Source organism: Orcinus orca, chromosome 11 (genome assembly GCF_937001465.1).
Source record: "Orcinus orca chromosome 11, mOrcOrc1.1, whole genome shotgun sequence".
NCBI classification, from domain to species: Eukaryota; Metazoa; Chordata; class Mammalia; order Artiodactyla; family Delphinidae; genus Orcinus; species Orcinus orca.
The window spans coordinates 92173785-92196161 of record NC_064569.1 but is presented as its reverse complement, the minus strand read 5'-3'; the positions used below and the strand labels follow the sequence as shown (position 1 = coordinate 92196161).

General features: G+C 56.5%; 1 protein-coding gene across 3 annotated transcripts; it reads left to right on the top strand.

The window, feature by feature from the left end:
• The first annotated feature begins 1337 nt into the window (after positions 1 to 1337).
• On the top strand, positions 1338 to 19893 carry IL2RB (interleukin 2 receptor subunit beta). 3 transcript variants are annotated; one of them, XM_033404992.2, is made up of 11 exons: positions 1338 to 1456; positions 4606 to 4723; positions 5061 to 5081; positions 5163 to 5277; positions 6171 to 6249; positions 8914 to 9019; positions 10484 to 10632; positions 11968 to 12133; positions 12710 to 12830; positions 14232 to 14316; positions 17268 to 19893. In XM_033404992.2, exons 2-11 carry the CDS (start codon positions 4639 to 4641, stop codon positions 18024 to 18026), a joined length of 1686 nt encoding a protein of 561 aa, XP_033260883.1. In that variant the 5' UTR covers positions 1338 to 1456; positions 4606 to 4638; the 3' UTR covers positions 18027 to 19893. The 3 variants fall into 3 exon arrangements, with proteins under 3 accessions (XP_033260883.1, XP_033260882.1, XP_012392119.1); XM_033404991.2 differs by having other exon boundaries at positions 5160 to 5277; XM_012536665.3 differs by having other exon boundaries at positions 5061 to 5277.
• Positions 19894 to 22377: the final 2484 nt, after the last annotated feature.

The window sequence follows — 22377 nt, the reverse complement described above, 5'->3', positions numbered from 1 at the left end:
AGTGTCTACGGCGCAAAACGGCCTTCCTGCCCCCTCCTCACCTGGCTTTCCTCCCTGGGAGAACCAGCATTCCCCATTTCTCGAGGAGCTTCCAGAACTATTCTAGGCTTAATAAATCTCGGCTATTATTCTCATCTCTGTGGTGCTTCTGTTTATTACCCTCTCCTGCAGCCAGAAAGCCTTGCTCTAGGGGAGAGGAGAAGCGGGCTTATTGCGAGCCTACTACGCGTGGTCACCAGGTGAGGTGCTTTACGCTCTCCTGCTGTTTGGTTCTCCTGACACGCCTGCAGGAACTGTTACCCCTCATTCTACAGGTGTGGACGTTGAAACACAGGGAAGCAGGTCACTCAGCTTCCAAGCAGCCTCGAATCGGGTCCTGCTTCCCGCTTGGAAGGGAGTCAGCCTGATTCTCTCCCCAAGGTCTTCAATGCTGTTTTCTCACTTCTCTGCAGACAGAAACATCTGCAGAGCTGTTCTTTCTACTCTCCCTCCTGCTCTCCCCATTCCCTTTTCTGAGAGAGACAGCAGCTCACAGGAAAACCCCCAGAGGCAGAGTTTAAAATCAGGAGACAGCAGAGCTGCTTCTTCTGACACTGGATGGAACTTCACGGGATCCCTGGGCCTGTGACACTGCACATAGATAGACATGCACCTTTCCAAAGAGGGGTCTGTCACTTTTCATCATTAAAAAAAAAAAAAGCCCTGAACTGATCCCTCCTCCCCAAAAAGGAGGAAAAAGGGATTATAAACCATGACTTGAGAAGAAGAGGAAGGTTCTAGAAGGTTCAATAAGTAGCCATCAAATTGTTTGCAAAGCCTCCCAAAATAGTCGCCTCTGAATGCTAAACTGAGTAAGGGGCTTCCTTGAAGCCTGGGTGAAAAGGGAAGTCTCAGCAAGTTGGGGTGTCTTATCCCATGGCTGGGGTACACCTAAAGGGACATGTTTGTGTGAGGTCTGGGTGTTACTGTGTGTGACTGGATGAAGGTGTCAGAGGCTTGAGGTGGCCTGTGAGATGGGGTGGGAGGGAAAAGAAGGGGCCTTGCCCCAAGGGCTCCTGTATGCAGCAAGGCATCTATCTGAGAGTGAGAGACAGCCTGTGTGTGAGGGTGTACACTCACGCCTCCTGCTGCAATACGCACGGTGCCCCCCCGGACCCCCCCATTCCCTCACCGCCCCCAGCGGAGGAGGGAGATCTTTATCTGGCCCCTGGTGCTACAGGAGTTTCAGGCTTTCTAACCAGCCAGATCTCCCCCTCCTCCCCACCCCAGGCCTTGCCCCCTCCATCCTCTGCACAGGAAGTGGGCTGGCCTTGGGGTTTTAGTCTTTGGTGGCTGGCCCCATCAGCCATCTACTACCTGGGCCGAGGGAGCCGGAGCTGGGCCCTGGGGAGATGGCTGCAGTCCCAGCAGTGGAGAGAAGCAGAGAGAGCACGCCGCAGCCCCATGTCCCAGCTAGGTAAAGTCCCACCTTGCCCTTACCCTGCCCCTGCCCAGTCCCCAGGTACCCGGGGCTCCCTCCTGGCCCCTGCCACCAGCCAGGGGGCTGGAGGTGAAGCTCACGGGGATGACTTTCAGCTCTGACTCAGATCCTCCAGAAGTTTCTGCCTGAACTCCCATCTGCCAGCCCTCACCCCCAACCTTATCTTAGAATCCCCCAGTGACGAGGCAGGCCCTGCTCTCATGGCTCAGGCTTGAGGAAAAGCTGGTCCCTGGTCCTAGGCTTTCCCTCCCTCCCAGCTCTCCCCATGGGAGGCCGGGGGCTACTTTGGGATGAGGGGCTTCCCCAGGCCCTGTGCTGGGCCCCCCAACCCAGAGGGGTGGGGAAGGAGGTGGGAGTCCTGGGAGGGGCAAGGCCAGCTGAGACTCAGATGTGCTGGGTGCCCAGAGGAGGTGTGGGATGTGGGTGGGAGAGGTGCGGCCTACACCGGGGAGGTGCCCCTGTGTAAAGGATACCTTAGGAGGCTGTGGGGCGAGGGGAAAAGAGAGGGACGCCTCTGAGACCTGGCTGTGAAGTGAGTGTGCTGCGAGGTTTCTGGGAGCCCTGGGCTGGAGGCCGGACCCCTGGGTTCAAGTTCAGCTTTGTCCCTTACTTGGCTGTGTGACCGGTCAGGTCAGTAGGCTCTTCAGGTGCTTCTGGAGGGGATGGGACTCCATCTCTGGGGCTCCCTGCGGGTCAGGCTCTCCCTCCACTCCTGGGGGCCGAGACCTCCCACCCTTAACTGTGTTTGGAGCACCTGAGAGGCAGAGCCATCCCCAAGGGTCCCCCTGCTTCCCCCGCAGCCAGCATCCCACGCCCAGCTGGGGAGGCGCCCCCAGACTTAAACAGCAAGAGGGAGCCCTGTGGTGGGGGGTTTGGCCAGAGAGGATGAGGGAAGATGGGGTCCGTCAAGGTCAGAGGTCAGGTAGGATGTGTCTCCGGCTACCGAGCTTGCGCTTCGTGTCCTCCCCCAGCCGCCCTGTACCCTACATCCCATGATGTCAGCCCTGGCAGAGCCTCAGACTGCAACTGACTGAGTTCAAATCCGAGCTTTACCCCAAGAGGCTTAACGAGTACCTCAGTCTTCTCATCTGATAAAAGGAGTCATAATGGTACCTACTCATGGGGTTGCTGTGAACTTTAAATGAGGTAATATCTGCAAAGTGCTAATGGCAGTGCCGGGCAGCTGAGGGCTGAGCATTAGTCATTATCACCACTATCGTCATTATCACCGTCACCACCGTATCATTACCATCACCATTACCACCATCATCACCATCGTTATCCTCTTCTTCTAACTTGACATCAGATGACCTGGGTTTGAGTCCCATCCCTTGGGCAGCTCTGAGCATTAGTCTCGGTGTCTCTCAAATAAGGATGACAACACACACGCTCAGGGCTGCGCTGGGGACCTAATGAGTCAGTAAGTGCGATCGTCTTTGCAGTCACGAAGGGCAGGGCACACGTGCGTGGGTGTGCGTGAGAATCCAGGACGGAAGGCACGGGGGACTCAGAGGTCCCACTTGCCCTCCCTGAGGCTGGGCCTCTTCCTTGCTCTGTGACCTTGAGCAGGTTCCTTAACCTACCCGAGACTCGGTTTCCTCCTCTGCAGGAGGGTCAGCCTTGGGGACTGCTAGAAGCCTTCCTCACCCTGCCCCCTGCATCCTCCGTGCGCTTTGCCCTCTTGGGGTTCACCGCTGCACCCTTTCGGCTATAGGTGGAGGGGAGCTCATTCTAGAAGATGCTACTTCTGCCCAACTCGCTTCGGCTGGGGCTGTGGTTTGGCCCTGACCTTCCTGGGATCCTGCACACCTTTGCCTCCACCCTTCTCCTCTCACCCTGAGGCTCTGCGCCAGACCCTGTCCTGGTCCTGGCTGGCCCTGCTGGCGAGGGTCCGGCCCCAGGTGACACCCTCCAGGGGATCCCCAGGGCCCCTCCCCAGGGCCATGATCGATGAGTAAGGGGCACAGGGGTCTTGCTGGAGCCCCTTGCCTGGGCTCTGTTCCCTATGGGGTCCCAACCCTGCGCCCTTTGCTATAGGGGGTTGGAGGGTCCAAAGAAAGAGGCAACCAGGTCTGCTCCGGGAGTGTTGCCCTGTGGGGATAGTGGGACGGGCAAGGAGGTGCCCCCGGGTACTTCTCTGGGCTCCTTTCCACACACAGGCCAGATGCCCACTGGTCGGCCATGTCCCTGTCAGTCCCTGACTCCCCAGGGTGTGGATGGATATTGTGGGCCTTACCTCTGGGGCCAGCACCTGGGACGCAGTCTGGGCAGGGCAGAACCATGTGAGGGAATGGACTTTGGGGTGGAGCGTGGGGACGGAGTCCCAGCTCTGCCTCTTCTGCGATGTGACCTTGGGCTGGTTAATGGCTTGGGGCCTTGGTCTCCTCATCTGTGTAAGGGGACAATGCATGCACCCAACCCCTGTTGCTGGGCAGATTAGATAAGCTGGTGTACGGGAAGCGCCCGGCACAGGGTGGGTGTCCAGTCCCTACCCGCCACCCCACTCCCTCCACGAGTACTGCTGTGAGGGATGTTGTGAGGTAGTCAGCACACGTCTATTGGGCTCCAGGCAGTCTGCCCTGGCTCAGATTCCACAGCTGCCTCTTATCTGCTGTGTGACCTTGGGTAATCTGCTTCACCTCTCTGTGCCTCAGGTTCTCATCTGAAAATGGGGATAATGAGTGTATCTCCAGTAGATGCTCTTATTGCCGCAGTTGAAGAGTTTAAAATAGAGCCCAGCATAGAGGAACCTGTTGACAAATAGTTTTGGTGTGGTTAAGGGAGCAGCCGGGTAGAGAGGAGGTGGGTTCTAATTCCAGCTCTGAGCTGGCCTCCCTATGTGGACGTAAGCAAATTCTTTCCTCTTTCTGGGCCTCAGTGTCCCCAACTTTTGAACAAGGGCTTGGGCCTGCTCTGAGAGTCCTTTCAGCGATGACAACATGCGTCCCAGAATCTCAAAAGGGAAGGAAAGAACATGTGTGGGATAGAGGGACCCACAGAGACGAAGGCCCTGAGGCTGGCATGGTGGGGAGCAGAGGGGTGCGCCTTGAGAGGACAGGGCCCAGCCGGTCTCTTGGGCAGGGGAGGACGTGGCTCATGCTCTCTCCCCTGCTTCCTCCATCCAGGGCTCCCTTCCCCAGCTCCCACCCGTGGCTGTGATGGCGGCTCCTGCCCTGTCCTGGTGTCTGTGCCTCCTTGTCCTCTGGCCCCTGGCCATCCCTCGGGCATCTACATCGGTGAACGGTGAGGACCCTGGCATCTGGACCGCTGTGCTTTCCCTCAGGGAGGAGTCCAAGGCCCTTCTAGAACTTCTTCCAGGACCCCTGCTTCTTGGCAGAAGCTCCATCCGCTGGGGCAGGAGGCGGGGGGGAGGGGGGCAGTGGGACCAGAGACCAGGTGTCCGCCTTCTCCCTCAGCCCTCCACCTGCCCGCACCGCACCCATGTGCCCCTCCAAGCCGCAGGAAGACACCGTCTTCTTGTCCCTGCCCTGACTCGACCTGTCTGGGGGTCACTGCAGGCTATGGGGCTCAGTTTTGTCCTCTCTCAGATGGATTCACGAACCCCTTCTCTGCCTGCCAGGATTGACTACTTCCTCACCTGGTAGGTACAGGAGTGGCAGGCGAACCCCAGAGGGCCATGGGCACCCTGCAGCCAGCCACGCACGCCTCATCTTACCAGCAGATGCTTCCAAGCTCACGTGCTTCTATAACTCGAGAGCCAACATCTCCTGTGCCTGGAGCCGGGATGGGGGACTGCAGGTCACGACGTGCCACATCCATGCCCAGCCGGATAAAAGGTGTGTGTGGGGTCGACAGACAAATGTGCGGAATCTCAGGGAGGTTGCCCAGGTCCACCAGGACCAGGACAGTGACTATCAGAATCTCTGCTAGTCACTGACGTCTAGACTATTGAAATCCTAGCTCTCAGACCCCAAGAACTCTGCACTTTGAGAATCTTGGAATAATAGGACCCACAGACTCTTGGGGTCACAGGAGTTTGGAAGAACTTGGGGGTCGGACATTTAGACTCCTGGACCCTGAGTGGCAGTGGGGCGTGCAGTCCAGGCTGCAGTGGAGGGGCTGGGCGTGAGCCAGACAAGGTAGTTTGGGGACATTGGGCTGCTCACCTGCTATGCCGAGGCTGGACTCAGTGTTAGAGGCAAAGCGGGCAGAAGGGAGATCCCCAAACTTTTTGAGTAACCTGGGCTTTTGACAGATGCCTAGGGCAGCTGTGGGGACAGGGAACTGGGGAGTGGCTGGGGAAACTGGAGACTGGGAAGGAGGTGGTGAAGTGTCACCGTGATCCGAACACCCTGGTGGCAGCCAGCAGAGGTGGCTTTGGGGTTTGACCTTGGCTCCCAGGTGGACGGTGATTCCAAGGGGCTCTGAAGGCCCCATCAAGGGTCATCTTCACCCTGAACCCGATGGGGAGGCTTTGGAGAGCTTCAGGCGGGGAAGGCCGTGTGTCCTCAACTGGTTTGTTTCTAGATCACTTTAGCCGCATTGAGGCCTGGCTGTGATGAAGAGGCAGGGAAAGATGCTCAGGAAGGGAGGTGGGCACGTGGGGGTTGGCATAGAACCCGGGCACAGCCCAGCAACGCTGCATGGGGACTCTCCCAAGGGCCAGCTCTGGTCGGGGTGGGCGGGGGTTCCGTCTTTTTCTTCTAAGAGGGTTCTTTTGTCTTGAAAGGCAGTGGAACGAATCCTGTGAGCTGCTCCCAGTGAAGCCGGGATCCTGGGCATGTAACCTCATCCTAGGACCCCCAAATGTGAGTAGCCGTAGCTGAGGGGAGAGGCCGGGGGGCCGGTGGGTGCAGAGGGGCGTCCTTCCGGGGAAGAAGCCGGGGCCCAGCAAGCCCGGTGGCCAGGGGCTGCGGCAGAGCAGGCTTCTGGGGCCGAGGAGGCAGAAGGAGGGAGGTGGCATCCAAGGAGAACAGAGGCCTGACCTGGGGGTCGAGGGATCTGAGGTACGTGGGGCATCGGCCGCTCTGCCTCTGCTCCTGCCGTGTCCCCCATGCTTTGTGGAGCCTGTGACACTCCTGTGTTCTTTACCAAGTGGGGAGAGCACCTGCTAGTCATAATAACCTCCGTATCCGACGCCTCCCGAGGTCTGGGCAAGTACAGGGCGGGGTGGGGTTAGCAGTGTGGATCGCACAGCTGGACGGTCCGGGTTCCAGCCCTGGCTCCATCGTATACCAGCTGGGTGACGTTGAGCATCTTCTGAGTCCCCGTTACCCCTTCTGTAAAAGGGAATAATAACGATCCTTACCCGGTCGGGTTGTTCTGAGAAGCAAGCGAAAGCCACCCGGGACAGAACGTGCCCTTGACCCGATTGCCAGGGGATCCTTACGACTGTGCGTGGGTGCCAGCACTGTCCCCTTCTTACCAATGAGGAAACTGAGGCTCAGGGAGGTGAGGTCCCTGCCCAAGTCCCATAGCCAGGGAGAGGCAGAGCTGGGATTGAACCCAGGTCTGTGAGACCCCCAGCCTGGGCCTTTCAACCTTGCACTAGGCTGCCTCTCAAAGAGCAGGAGGCTGTGTGCATCAAATTATTGTCTGGCAAACCCTTCTTGGCAGCGGTGGGCACCAGAGATGCCCAGACCACATTTTCCAACCCTCATCAGGTTCTACACATTCTCCAGGAGCAGGAGACTGTGGAGATGAGCTCACATGACACAGTGTAGCTGATAATGGCAGAGCCCCTCGAACCAGATCGCTGTGCCCGTCCCCTGCAGCTCTGCAGGTGGTCTGGCTTCAGATCCCGGCCCCATCTAGCTGTGTGGCCTTAGGCAAGTCCCTCGGCCTCTCTGTGCTTCAGTCTCCTCACCTGTAGGATGAGAATAGTAATTGTGCCCGTCTCATTGGGTACTGAGAGAATTAAATGAGATACTATACGTGAGGTGCTTAGTAGAGGGCCTGGCACAGGGTCAGTACTCAGCAGAATGTATTATTGGCATCTTTGCAACAACGACAATTACATTAATAATAATACAGTAAGTCCCCTACATACGAACCTTCAAGCTGCAAACTTTCAAAGGTGCGTGTGTGCGTTTGCATGTCCAATCGTGTAAGTTAGTTCACGCGTCTGGTGTACATTGTCACGTGTGTGCATCCTCTACAAGTGCTTGTGTTTTATGCACTTTACTGGGCAGTACTGTATAGAGTACAGTCGTACAGTATCTTTCTTTCAAGCCCGGGGTGCCTGGTGGAAGCAGTGTAAAGGCAGTGGTATGCAGCCGATTGTGTTAGTTGGGTACCTAGGCTAACTTCGTTGGACTTAACGAACAAATTGGACTTACGAACGTGCTCTCGGAACGGAACTCGTTCACATGTAGGGGACTTACTGTAATAATGTGATGATACTATTATTATCTGGGAAAATCTGGCCCCCACAGCGGCTGGTAGACGGCTGGGACAGGGTCCTCGGGGTGGAGACGAAGCAATTGTTCTCCGCTCCAGGAACTCTGATGATCAAGTTCAAGGTTTGCTCACAGTGGGCCCTGCGACAGGTCAGAGGGGCTGTGCCCGGGGTCCTGGGCCTGAAAACACCACCCCGGACCCCGGAATGCAGATGCTAACAGAGCCTGCACCAGACCCTCCTCCTGCAGGGCTGCAGAGCTGCCCTCCGCACAGGGAGGAGGCCGCCGTAAGCTGTTCACTTGGCCAGGGCTACAGTCTCTGTGGGGCTCTGGACGCAGAGGCCTGAGTTTGCATCCAGGCTCCCCTGCTGACCGGTTGCGTGATTTGGGGCAAGGTCCTTAACGAGTCCCAGCCTCAGGTTTCTTACCTGCAATGTGTGGATGGACAGCTGTGAGCTTCAGCCAGAGAAGTGCCTAAGGTACCTGAACAGGGCCTGCCCACAGGAGATGCTCGGTTCCTGGCCATTTCCTTCCAGAAATGTGAAGGTGTGGGGCTGGAGAGAGATGGGGAGAGGAAGCTTTCACACTCAGAGCTACAATGCAAGGATAGGTCCAGACCTGCACCTTCTTGGGGGCTCATCCTGCTTGCACACCTCTTGTGACGGGGAACTCCCTCCCTCCCAAGGCAGCTCACTTCACTTGGATCAGGGATTGACAAATTACTATGGCCCATGGGCCAAAACCAGCCTGCTGCCTGTTTTTATAAATAAAATTTTATTGGCACACAGCCAAGCACATTTGTTCTCATGCTTTTTCACGGCTGTTTTCACACGACAACGGCAAAGTTGAATAGTTGTGACAGAGACCACATGACCTGCAAAGTCAAGAATATTAACTAACTGACCCTTTTCAGAAAGCTTGCTGAGCCCTGCCTTAGGCAGAGGGGCTCAGGGAGGGGGTCTTGTTTGTCGCAGTCGCGGTCTCCCCTCCTGTCTTCCCCGTCCTCATCCCAGCAGCCTCCCCCTCCCCGCACCAGCTGCCGGCAGCTACATCCCTGGCCTCCTTCCCTTGCAGTCTCAGAAACTGACCATAGTTGACGTCATCAACTTGACCGTGATGTGCCGCGAAGGGGAGAGGTGGAGGAGGATGATGACCCAGAATTTCAAGCCCTTTGACAACAGTGAGAGAGGACTCCAGGGTGGGGCTGGGAGGGGGTTGGAGGGGTGGGCACCTCCCTCCCTGTCTCCCCCTCTGGGGTCACCCTGCTCCAGTCTCTCCCCATCAGCTTCCATGCCCACATCTGACCAACCCACTGCTCGCTGAACTTGGCATGAAGTCCCGGGTTGCTACCCTGGTGTTCAAGGCCACTTGGCCTGGCTTCCCTCTCCAGCACGCCTCCTCTCGTGGCCTATATTCCTGCCACACCAAAGCCCAGCTCTCCAGATTCAACTTGCCCATCCATGCCTCTGAGTCCTTGCACGCGCCGGCCCCACTGCTTGGAAGGCTCTTCCCACCCAGAAAATTCCCACTCACCCTTCAAGGCTCAGTGAAGAGTCACCTCCTCCAGGAGTCCTTCCCAGACTTCCCCACCTCTTTCAGGGTGTTTATGTCCTGGGTCTTTGCTGCCTGATCATGGGTCTGTCTCCCTCACTGGGCTGTGAACTTCCCTGAGGGCAGAGCCTCTGCCATCCCTGTGTCTCCATTCTGAATAGTCAACATCAGGCTCGATCTGGGCAGTGCTCTGGGAAGGTTTGTTGAACGACTGAGTGCTCTGCCCCACCCCCAGCTTTCACCCCCCTCCCTTCCTGAACTTGGAGGTCATCTCTAGGGAAGAGACGGGGGCAGAGGGTGAGATCCAGGGTTCTACATGCAGCCCTGCCTTAATTGAGTGTAATCTGACTGGCAGATCATTTAACATGTCTGAGCCTCAGTTTCCTCATCTGTAAAGTGGGGATAACCAATTACCTGCTGCCAGTGGTTGCTGTAAGGAGTCTATAAGCCAAGACACAGAAACTACTTAGCACGTGCTCAGTAAACATTTGCTTATTATTATTTGTGTGGTTCTACAGAGTCTCAGAAGCATAAAAATTTAGAACAATTGAACTTCAGAATCATACAATCTTACAATCATATAAGGTTGATGAGATAGAATTAAATAAAAAAAATGAGATGATCCAGGTAAAACTCTCTGATCAATTCTGAGTGCAGAGAAAGGCTGCCTTGATTCATTCATTCAGCAGGTATTTAATCAAGAGCCTACCATGTGCCAGGTAACGTTCCAGGAACCAAGAATACCCAAAAGAATCAAGTCGTTGCCATCAATGAGCTCAGAGTCTGGTGGGGGAGACAGAAAATGAATAAAGGACCAGAAGTAGATATTTAATACGTTGGGTGTTGATAAGTGCTAGGAAGAGAAATGAAACAGGTGAGGGGCACAGAGAGTGGTGGGCGGTTGGGGAAGGCTTCTCTGAATATGTGCTAGTTGAGCAGGGACCTGCCAGTCTCTGGGGAAAGGGAACGCAGGGAGGGAGAAGCAGCTTGTGCAAAGGTGGAGGTGGGAGCCCGGCACGGTTTCTCATCTCAGCATCAGCCTCCGGTGTCCCCCAAGCTTTTTCTCTCTCCTTTTTCCTCTTCCCGTCTCCAGTTCGTCTGATGTCCCCCCACTCCCTCCAAGTCGTCCACATAGAGACCCGCAGATGCAACATAACCTGGAATGTCTCCCAGTTCTCCCACTACATTCAAAGCAATGTGGAGTTTGAGGCCCGGACAAGGTCCCCGGGCCACAGCTGGGAGGTGAGTACCTAGCTCCATCCCGACCTGCCCTGATTCCTTCCTGTCCTCGTCACCCTGTCCATCCTTCATCTCAGCAAAGCCACAGGAGCCCCTAAGCAACCCCTGCCGCTCCTCTGTACTGCCTGCCCTGCTTCCCCCTCCCTCCGTGTGTCCCCTGACACCCCAGGGGTCCAGCTGGTGGTGGATTCCAGGCAAGACTTACAAAGCCAAGGGGCAGGTGACTGCTCTCTCTGGAGATCTCAGAGGCCCTGAGCAGCCACCCTTCCCTCTTCAAATCCAGTGTGCTCCAAGTCCACGGGAGTTGGGACTTCCTGACGGTCCAGTGGTTAAGACTACGCCCTTCCCTTGTAGGGGGCGTGGGTTCGATCCCTGGTCAGGGAAATAAGGTCCCACATGCCAAGGGGTGCTGCCAAAAACAAACAAACAAACAAACAAAACAAGTCCACAGGGGCTGGTTGCTTACTCATTCATTTATCCATTCCTTTATTCGCTCACTCACTCACTCAACAAACATTCACTGAGTACCTACTACGTGCTAGATGCGGGGAGAGAGTGGAGGGCGGGCCTGATGAGCTGCCTGCTCTCAGGGAACTCACGTGGGGGATGGGGGCAGACAGCTGGTGCCCAGAAACAGGAGACTATGGGATGTCGATACATACTATCATGAAAGTTAAACGTGATAACACAGTTGAGAAGGGCTGGGCCAGGCTACTTCAGACTCAGGTGACCAGGGAAGGCCTTTCTGAGATCTGGGGCTCAAGCAGGAGCTGACCTTTTGAGGATCTGGGGAGGGTCTTCCAAGCAGAAGAAAGAGCCACTGCAAAGGCAAGACATGGCCTGTGTGTCTAGGGCACCGGAAGAAAAGCAAAAAGGGTGATGCAGAGGTGGGAGAAGTGTTTGGGAAATCCCTCTTTCTGGTTGAGTGGAGAATAGACTATAGCAGAGCACGGGGTGGGGGGGGGGGAGGGGAAGCAGGGCGACCTTGTATGGTGCCCAGAGGTGGTGGGAGCTCAGACCTGGAGGAGAAAGGAGTGGAGAGAAGGCGGAAGGGTGCAGAAATAGTTTCCAGAGGTGGAACCAGGCTCTGGACGTGGAACCAGCTGATTGGCAGATGGCTTTGGGTGTGGGAGGTGTTTAGGATGACCCTGGAGTTTTGGGGCCCAGCAACTGGGTAGTCAGGCAGCCTTTCTGTAGGATGAGGGGACAGTGGAGGGCAGGTGGCTGGAGGGAAGAAAGGAAGGTGCTGCTCTGCTCGGCGTCTCGGCCAGCCCGGCCACAGGAGGTGAGGTGGGCAGTGGGGACCCCTCTGGTCTGACAGCCCTGTTTCTGCCCCAGGACACCCCGCTGCTGACCCTCAGGCAGAACCAGCAATGGATCTCCCTGGAGACGCTCGCTCCAGACACGCTATATGAGCTTCAGGTGCGGGCCAGGCCCCAGCTAGGCAACCACGAGGCCTGGAGCCCCTGGAGCCAGCCTCTGGTCTTCAGGACGAGGCCTGCAGGTACTGAAGGGGAGCTGGGGTGGGCATGCAGCTCCGGCGGGAGGCAGCGGCTGGTGCGGGAGGCTTGGGGTGTAGGTATACAGCCCTTTGGCCATCATTAGCTCACTTGATGTGACCCACAGGCTGGGCAACATGGGCGTGTTTTACAGATGGGAACAGGGGATCAGTGAGGGGGTGGGACTTGCCATTGGCCTCGTGAGTTAGTGGGGAGGCCGGTGAGGCTCCTTCCACTCTCTCCACCCTGAAGATTCAAACTCTTGGTTTCTGCCGAGGTCAGGGGTGGGCTGTTTTCACCTGTTAGCCTGTTTCCTCATCTGTAAAGTGGGTACCATGGTACCGAGGCAGGGATGCTGTGACGAATCCTGTCGGCCGTGATGCCGCATGTTGGCTGGGCACACGGCAGCTCTGCTGGGCACACGGCAGCTCTGCTGGACCAGCTGGGACCCTGTAAAGGCCTTGGGTCAGAGGTCGGCCTGTCCCTCAGCACCAGGTCATGGGTGGGGGATGCTGGATTGAGCCAGGGTGGGTGGGAGCACTTCTCTAACCCCTCCCCTTCTCCTCCTCCCACCCCGGCAGCAACCAGGAAGAAGACCCTGCCCCTTCCTTCGATGGGCCACATCGTGTTGGGCCTCTGCTGCACTTTCGGTTTCGCCCTCTTGGTTTACATGCTGACCAGCTTTCGGTACAACGGGCTGTGGTAAGAGCGCTCCCTTCCCTGTCTTTCATCCTCCTGTCTGACACGACCCCCTCCCCGCCAGGTCAGGCTCTGGGCTGAAAGCCCTGCTCTCACTCTCCAGTGCCCCCTCTGCCCTCCCAAGAGCCCCCCCTGCCTAACACCTGGCCTTTCCGCCAAAGATGGAAGCCCATGGAACCAGCCCGAGGGGAGTGGGGCAGGGAGAGCCCCATGGGAGCCCTGCCCAGAGCATCATGCCCAGGGCTTGAGTATGTGTGTGCGCACGTTCCAGCTGCCTGTGTGTTGGGGGCGGTCCTCATGCGTCTGGGCACTCATTTGTTTATTCCTTTATTTACTGAGTCCTACCTCTGGACTGGGTACGGTGCTGAGTGCTGGGAACGCAAGGGCAACCACAGGCATGTCGTCCCATCTTCATGGACCCACAGTCCCATGGGGGAAGGCAGATACATCTTAATCATGCACGTTTATAACGACACACGTGATTAGGCTGGTGAAGGAAGGAAGGTACCATATGTACTGGAAGCAGACAACAGGGAAAGGAACCTCAGCTAAGGGGTGGCCGGGGGTTGTGGGGGTGCTTCCCTGAGGAAGTAATGATTCCACTGAAATCTGAAGGAGAAGTGAACCAGGCAGGGAAGGGTCGGGGAACACATCTCAGGAGGAGGAAATAACTTGTGCAAAGATCCTGGGTGGGAACAAGGCAGGAGCATTCCAGGAACTGAAAATGCAGGGAGGTGGGTGTGGCCAGAGACCAGAAAGGAGTTTGGGACCCGAGCCTGGACCTCTGGGTGGCAGCCAGGTTTTCTGGGGTCTTGAGGCTGTGATTCAACTTGAGGCAGATGCGCACAGATACTGGGGCACTCAGCTTGGCAAGCAGAGCATGGGCTGGAATTCAGCCTCCATTCACCACTGCCCCCCCACCCCCCAAAAATCCCCAGGTGCCCTTGGGCAGTGCACAGCTTGAACCACCGTCCATGGCAGCCTTGACTAGGTGGCCCACCATCTGGCCTCTCTCCTACCTCCCTCCTCTTGGTTCACTCTGCTCCAGTCTTCTTTGTCCCCTACCACTCTGGCTTGCGTGGTCCCCCACCCTCACATCCTTCTCTTGCATGGCAACCTGCCCTCTGTCTCCACATTACAATGAAGGGTAAACTTGCACACTTGTTTCACTGTCTGGCTCCCCATTAGAACGTCAGTTCCTTAAGAGCAGGGACCTTCTCTGTTGGCTATTCTTGTGTCCCCAGTGCCCAGCACAATACCCTCCCTTACTGGGCACACGATCAATACTGACAAAATAAATGAACAGCTCTGCGCCCTGCCCTCAGAGCTGCGGGGCTGATGGCAGGACACTGCGGTCCCCTTCCCTTCTCACCCTCCTTCCCTCCCTTCCTCTCCCCTGTCCAGGCTGAAGAAGGTTCTGAAGTGTCACATCCCAGACCCCTCGGAGTTCTTTTCCCAGCTGAGCTCCGAGCATGGAGGAGATTTCCAGGTAGGCGTCTGTAGGTGGAGGGCAGAGTAGGCAGGTGGCACGGGCTGGCCAGAGGGTGGGCGGGGGTGTGGAATGGGTGGGGAGGAGGTGCAGGAACAGCGGGTTTTTGCCCTTTTTGGAAGAAGAAATGTAAAGTGAGCTGCCTCGCGTGTGGACACGGGCCCCTTTCCCCAGTGTTCTCAGGCTGAATGGCAGCTCCCGTCTGAGCCAGACTGCCTGGGCTCTAACCCTGGCTCCACCACTTCCTGGCTGTGTGGCCTTGGGCCAGCTCTAGAACCTCTCGGTGTCTCAGTTTCCTCACCTGTAAACTGATGGGTGGGGGGGGGATAATGTTACTCTGTGTATGGTCCCAAGGACATTGCCTGGCACACAGCAAGTGCTCACGAAGCTCTAGCCAGAATGACTGGCGCCAGGTTGTTGGTGGAGCAGGATTTGCCAGGTGCAAGTTCTCTCCACCCCGCTCCCTGTGCAGACCTGCTCCGTGGGGCTAGTGCTTTCCCTGCTCTTGCAGAAACTCCCTGGCCAGGCTCCCTGACTTATCACAGACGTTAGCAAGGCCTCTAGGCATTTCTAGTTACAAAACACAGATTCATTTTAAAAGTGCACGCCCACATGTCAGAACACTCAGCGCCATTTAAAGTTTAGTCGTCTCCCCTCCCTCAGCCCACACATGCTTCAGGAAGGAAGTTTCAAGGGGGTAGGGGGATGTGGTGGGCTGCCTCTACCACCCCACCCCCACTCTAGGCTCCCTGGATTGGTGTTGGTGGAGGAGGGGTGGGGGGGGCGGAGAGAAGCCAGGAGGAAAGTTGAGGGGCTGGAAATCCATGCTGGACCAGAGCTGTCAGGAGCCGGCTTTGGTGTTCTCTATCAGGGCTGATCAGAGCCCCTTCTGGAATTCTTCGGAAAACTCCCATGACTGGGGGTAGCTTACCTACAGCACTCTTGATGTCGGGCAATGTATCTCCTTAAAATTCCTCCTTCAGCCCTAAAGGTAGTGAGCTCCCCATCAACAGAGGTATTCAAGTCATCCGGCTGGAGGCAGGACTAGATGCATCCTCAGACCTCTTCTGCCTTGAAGTCCTTCTCATTCTATGGGCTTAGGACATTTTGTGGTGGGACTGGGGTCCTTTCTAGAGAGTTGCGAGCCACTCCATCTTCCCACGAGGTCATCCCCAGGTCTAGATGCCTGGCCCAGGCCTGCTGTGTGGAGGGGGTATCCCGAGGAGGCCCTGGGGATGCATGATGTGACTGGGGGCTGGCCAAGAGGGACCCCACCCCCTCCTTTGCATGTGGGTGACAGGCCAGCTGCTGTCTCTCTCTCTGCCCCAGAACCCCTGCCTCCACGACCGCAAGGCCCACTGCCCTGCCTGTGGGACCTGGGAGTGCGTGTGCCAGTGTATGTGAAGGGGGGTGAGTTTCTTCCTGTGCCCCCCGCCCACCTGCGCTTCAGGGCATTGTGGGTGGAGGCCTGGGCCCAGGAAGTGCCTGACCACACACACCTCTGAGGGCGGCCCAGCGAGGCCCAGCACACCAGTGCCAGCCCCAGGCCTGGCCGCTTCTTCTGGCCACTGCTCAGCGCTGCTGCCTGGCCCTGCCTCCGCGGCTTCTCCTAGCGTTGGAGCCACACCTGACCTGGCTCTCGCCCTGCCTCCCTAGCCTGCTATTCCTCTTTGCCATCCTTAGTTTGTCCTCGCTGTCCCTCTCTCTTGGCCTTTTCTCTGTAACGTGAACTCCTGGTTTGGGGGAGGGGGTAGATTTTGTTGAGTGGCTCAGCCCTGGGGACTCACTCCGGGGATGGAGAAGCAGGATGTTTCTCTTCTGGTCCATTAATTCATCTGCAGAACATCAACTGGGCCCCTAGGCCCTGTGCTGGGCACAAGAGTGCAGGGGGCCTGGTCCCATCAGGCCTGGTCCCTGTGCTGGGGGGACCACAGTCCAGCTGCAGAGGGCTCCCAGGACAGAAGGCTGTTGGGGGTTCTCAAGTGCACCCTCTTGAGGCCTCATCATCCTGCCCTGAGGGGTGAACACTCCCCTACACTTCTGCTGGGTAGTCTGCGTTTTACCTGTGCCAGGTGTTTCCACCTTCATTGTCTTCTTTGACATCTCTCTGCTGGCCCATAGTGAGGAAGTCAGGAAAGGGGCAGCTAAATGTTGTGAAATTGAGGCTCAGAGAGGTGCAGTGACCTGCCCAGGGTCACACAGCTAGAGAGTGCCAGCGCCAGGGCTGGAAGCCGGGTCTCCCTGTTCCTTGCCAGGCCTCTGTGGACTCCAGAGCAACTGAGAAGTGCTCTGATGGGTGCTTTCCTCTCTCTGTGGATGGAGGGCGTGGGGGGTGGAGGGCTGCAGGGCGCCAGGAGGGAGTGGTCAACTGGGGGACAATTAGCTCCCCACTGGAGATGGTTCCATGGCAGTGTGAGTGGGGAACCTGGGACCCAGCTCTTCCACCTGCTGGCTGTGTGATCAGGGCCAGGGCCAGGGCACGGGCCCTCTCTGGGCATCTGTATGGTGACCGTGATGTGCTTTCGGGACCCTTTCTGCCTCAGCAGTGGTTGGCTGGTTTACACACTCACACTGGTCCCCACCAGACATTCTGAGGATTCTACCCATTGCTATGTTCCCGGGACCAAGAGCGGCACCAGGCTCACAGGAGCTGCTCGATAAACAGTCACACGTTGAACCAAGACATCCCCTGGGCACCTACAGAGAGCCAGGAAGGCCTGTGCTGGGGCTGGGAAACAGCCACACCCCCTGGGCTGATGCAGAGGGTTCCCCAAACCAGTGGGCAGGGTTTGTGTGTGTGTGTTTGTGTTTGGGAGGTGGGGGCTACAGTCAAGGAGGGCTTCCTGGAGGGGGCAGCCCTGAGCGGACTGCTGAAGGAGGATGAGATAGGGGATGTTGCTGAGTCTGGAAGAGGTGGCCACTCACCCTCCCTCTGCTCTTTCTCCTTGCAGAAGTGGCTCTCCTCGCCCTTCCCCTCATCCTCCTTCAGCCCCAGCGGCCCAGTGCCCGAGATCTCCCCACTGGAGGTGCTGGACAGGGATGCCAAGGCCACGCAGCTGCTCCTTCTGCAGCAGCAGGACAAGGGCTCGTCATCCTCATCCGAGACCAGCGGCCACTCGGTGACCAGCTGCTTCACCAACCAGGGCTACTTCTTCTTCCACCTCCCAGACGCGCTGGAGATCGAGGCCTGCCAGGTGTACTTCGCCTACGACCCCTTCACGGAGGAGCCCGATGAGGGTGGGCCCAGGGTGCCAGAGGGGGCTCTCCTCCCACCCCGGCCACCTCCGCCAGGGGAGGAAGACGCCTACTGCACCTTCCCCTCTGGGGACGACCTGCTGCTCTTCTCCCCCAGTCTCCTCGGTGGCCCAGGCCCCCCGAACACTGCCCTGGGGGGCATTGGGGCTGGTGAAGAGAGGCTGCCCCCCACCCCGCAGGAGGGAGTCCCTGGAGACTGGGCCCCCCAGCCCCTGGCGCCTCCCACCCAGGAAGCCCCTGACCTGGTGGATTTGCAGTCACCCCCGGAGCATGCGCTGGGAGAAGCAGGAGAGGAGGTGCCTGTCCCCAGCCCAAGGGAGGGGGCCGGCTTCCCCTGGGCCAGCTCTCCTGCGCAAGGCCAAGTCCGGGCCCCCACCTCCTGCCTGACCCTGAACACCGATGCCTACCTGTCCCTCCAAGAGCTCCAGGATCAGGACCCGGCTCACACAGTGTAGACAGACGGCCAGGGCTGGGAGGCAGGTGGCCTTCCGCTGTTGCACCAGGCCCAGCTGAGGACTCTCTGTCTGTGAGGCTTGTCCACTGCTGACACTCGGTGTCCGGCTGCCCCCGGTCATCTCTGGCCAGAGGGCCCTCACCCAGCCCTGCACACTCGGCTGTTCACTTCCACACCTCATTTGCTCCTCCCCGGTCCTACGGCCCAAGCCAAGAACTTCGGGGGGAGAGGCACTTTGACTCCACACTCCCGCATCAGTCGTGGAGTCCTGCGGGTTTTGCCTCTGAAGCGTCTCTCCTCTCCCACCCGGCAGCTCCTCTTCAGGGAGAATTTGGGGTTCTCCACGGGCCTTCACCCTGCGCTCCTCACAGGGCCCCAGTCACACCCCCTTGCACCCACCCACCGCAGGACAACCAGAGTGCTCTTTCCAGAACACAAAGAGGGCTGTGCTGCTCCGGGTTTAAAACCCTGCCGTGGCTCCCCACTGCCCTGAGCACCACTTCTTGGCCCTCCCCTTGCCTCTCCAGCATCGTGTTGGGACATTCCCTTCTGGTAGCGTCCCAAGGGTCCTACTGAGCCACTTGGAGCTCCCCCATTCCCCCACACCTTTACACATGCGCTTCCCTGTGCCTGGGGTGCCCTCGCCTCCCTCATCTAGGTGACAAGCTCCCTTTATCCTTCAAGTGTCAGTTCTGCTTCCCTGGGAGGGAAACACCACCTCCTTCAATGTGCGCAAACTTTGAGATTCGGTGCTGGAGGGACAGGCTCTCAGGGTCACAGGGTGGCTGAAGAAAGTGGCCCTGTCACTTCCCATTTGGGATCTGTTGTGACCTTTGAATGCTTGGCTACGGCATCCTTAACGCTGTGGCCCAAGTATGGACACGAATGCCCCGGCAAAGTGGACACCGGCTGGATATTTCCACAATGGCTTCGCAGTAGCCTGCTGCTGGAAAGTAAACCCCTCCTAGTGGCGGGTCCTGATGCTGTCACAGGGAGCCCTCCCTTGGGCCCCTCCCGCTCCAGCCTCCACTGGTCTTTTCTGCAGCTCAGGGGCTGGAACACCGCCTCCAGATGGCAGCTCCCCTCACTACACTTGGCACAGCGCACTTGGCACTCCATCATATTCGCTGGGTGAACTGATGAACTATCTGGCAGCATCTTGCCTGGGCTCCCTGCGCCCAGCTGCCTTCGTGCAGGGGGTACCCTCCACCTCACAGGAGCACCCCTGGCGCCTTGACATTTCTGAGGTCAAGACTTGGAGAGGCGGCGATCCAGGCCCATTAGATTCCAGCATGCCCGCTTCAGTGAGAGGCTCATCCCCTCACGTGGCAGTCGCCCCAGCCACACACAGCTAACCCCTTCCTTCTCGGTGCTCCCCACCACCCGTCCACTTCTCTCCCCTCTGTCCCTGGCACTGATCACACCTGTGATGCCTATCACAACCTCCCTTCTTGACTAGAGTTCTTCGGAAGGCAGGGTCCCCAGCAGGTCCCAGCTAACCCCAAGGTGTGAAAACACAGTGCCCGCATTTATAGGCCATGCTTGCAGCTGATTGGGCACCTGACACAAGCCCACCCATAGGTTCATCAGCAGCCTATGAGATGACTTAGAACAGAAGCTGTGTCCAATCAGGGAGGCCGGGCCTGAACTGACCAATCAGGTTTCTCTCAGTCTTGGGCATTTGAATACAGGGCAGGAGGGTGGCCCCAAGGAGCAGGTGCATGTGGAGAAGAGCCCCAAAAGGCTAGAGAGGAGTTAGCAGAGGGGCCTGGGCTCCTATTACTAATACTGCTGCTCCCCAGGGGGTTACTGCATTTCACTCAGGATTCCTGTTTCTTCTATGCCCAAAATAAACTCCCTTTTCCTGAGGTTGTCTGAGTCTTGGATCCTTACCATGGAATAGCTTAATTACCGGGCCATCGCACTTCCCACCTCCTGCCATATGGTGCTGTGTGTTCTGGGCCGTAAGTCTCCTCAGTCCTGAGGAGAGCATCAGACCCAAGCTCAGTGCCCACAGCTTTGCTGTGTGTCCTCGGGCAAACCAGGAAATCTCTCTGCAAGTGAATTTCCACTTTGCAGAATTCTTTGGAGGGTTACATTTCTCAGGCTTTGGTCCTGTATGTGTGTGTATATATATATATATATATATATATATATATATATTTTTTTTTTTTTAATGATCTATGTGTACCATCTTTGTTATTGTTTACTTAATATTTTTCTTTCAATCAATTCACTTTTTGTTTAATACTTTTATTAAAGAAAAAATTTTATATTGGTTCTGTAAATGGGAAAACTGATATTCACTATAAATAAAAGGTAATGGTACAAAGTAAGTACAATAAAACAAAATGTTTCAGTTTATTGCCTGCTGGAAATCTGCTCTACCTCTTAGCTTAAAGGGGAGATAAGCAAGTGTTGGGAAGCTGATGAAGACATGCCAGAACCAGAGACTTCTTCCTTGAGAAAATGCAGAAGGATTGTAAGGGAAATATCTTTTTCACTAAAAGGAGTCAGATTTATCTTATTCGGTGTCCAGGCACCGTCTGATATGGTCTCATGGGAAAATATTGCTCTTGATTTTACATCTATCTATCTCAAGTATCCTTGACTCTGAAAAGTTGGACCAGATCATGAACAGCAATATCTGGCATTCATAAAGCTGCACTCATGGCAGACATTGCTAATCAATTGCAGTGGTGCCTGGCAGACATTGCTAATCAACTGCAGTGGTGCCTGGCAGACATTGCTAACTGACCATACTCCTCCTTTCTCTGGAGCTTGGATGCAGCCTTAGATTCTGTAGGCAGGCCGGATTGATCATAGCTGGTACCTGGTGACATGTCAAGGCCAGATAATCCCCCAGGTTCCTTCCACAACAGAAACTATTGTTCCTGGGCTTCCCTGGTGGTGCAGTGGTTGAGAGTCCACCTGCCAATGCAGGGGACACGGGTTCGAGCCCTAGTCTGGGAAGATTCCCACATGCCGCGGAGCAACTAGGCCCGTGAGCCACACCTACTGAGCCTGCGCGTCTGGAGCCTGTGCTCCGCAACAAGAGAGGCCGCGACAGTGAGAGGCCCGTGCACCGCGATGAAGAGTGGCCCCCGCTCGCCGCAACTAGAGAAAGCCCTCACACAGAAACGAAGACCCAACGCAGCCAAAAATAAATAAATAAATAAGATAAGAAACTATTGTTCCTGACTCCGATTTTCTAGGCAGGGAAAATTGAAGCTGTTATGGTGGAGACTGGAAAGTTGAGAGGGCCCTATGAGCAAGTACATCCAGGGAACCCAGCTGTCCTTACTGTGTCTGATGGGAGACCTGAGCTGGTAGTGTGTGGCATAAGGGACCGCCTTACACCAAGTGGAGATGGACTGATGGGCTAGAAGCCACAGTGTGAATGTCCAGTGTGGATTAGAGTATAGGCCTTGGGAGATGGAGCAAGGAGGGAGCAGCTGGCAGGGGTGGAAGGAATGAAGGAGAGACAGGCTTGCCTGGGTCAGATTCCAGGAGAGAGGGGTGGCACCAGCTGGGGACCAGGCAGCCTAGGGCCTTGGAGAGCTGTCAGATGCAGAGCAGGAAGCAGGAGGCAGCCAGGGCAGATTGGGGTATAAAAGAAAAGGGAGGAGAGGTGGGAGGGCCTTCCAGCCCCTCAGGTCTCCAATTTCTTGAGCTGTATTTGTTCCTTCACTTCCTCAATCCCCCACTATCTCTGCTCTCCTCCTACCTCTCAATTCCCACTCTAAGCAACTTTCAATGTCTGCAGTTACCAAGCAAATTACGGTGAACCAGTTCATAGCTAGGATGAATAACTTACCACTGTCCTCCTAATTATTGGGGACAACCAGGACAATTTCAAAAATCATCAAGAAGCACATTTTAAAAGTGGGAAGAAGGCTAATATTTATGTTCCAGACACAGGGCCAGACGCTTTTCACGCATCATTTCATCACCTGACAGGGACCTTGTGAGGCAGGTGTTATACTCCCCATTTTGCAGATTAGGAAACTGAGGCTCAGGGAAGTTAAGAAATGCAGCTGATTGTTGGCGGATCCAGGATTCAAGATATGGTCACATCTGGCCATGCCACACCCTTGCCTAAATCCCCAGGGAAACCCCCAGTGACTCCCTAAACCCTCAGGACCCTGGCCGAACTCCTTAATGTCATAGTCAATGCCGCGGGGACCTCGGGCAGGTCTCATCTGCTTTCATGCCTCAGTCGCTCCATCAGTGAATGGGGTAGTCAGACTGGGTGATTTCTAAGTGCTCTCCTAGCCCTGATAGTCTGTGGTTTCAGGTGCCACACGGAATGTGGCTTGTGGCTGGGACTACATATATTTCACTTCAAGAGC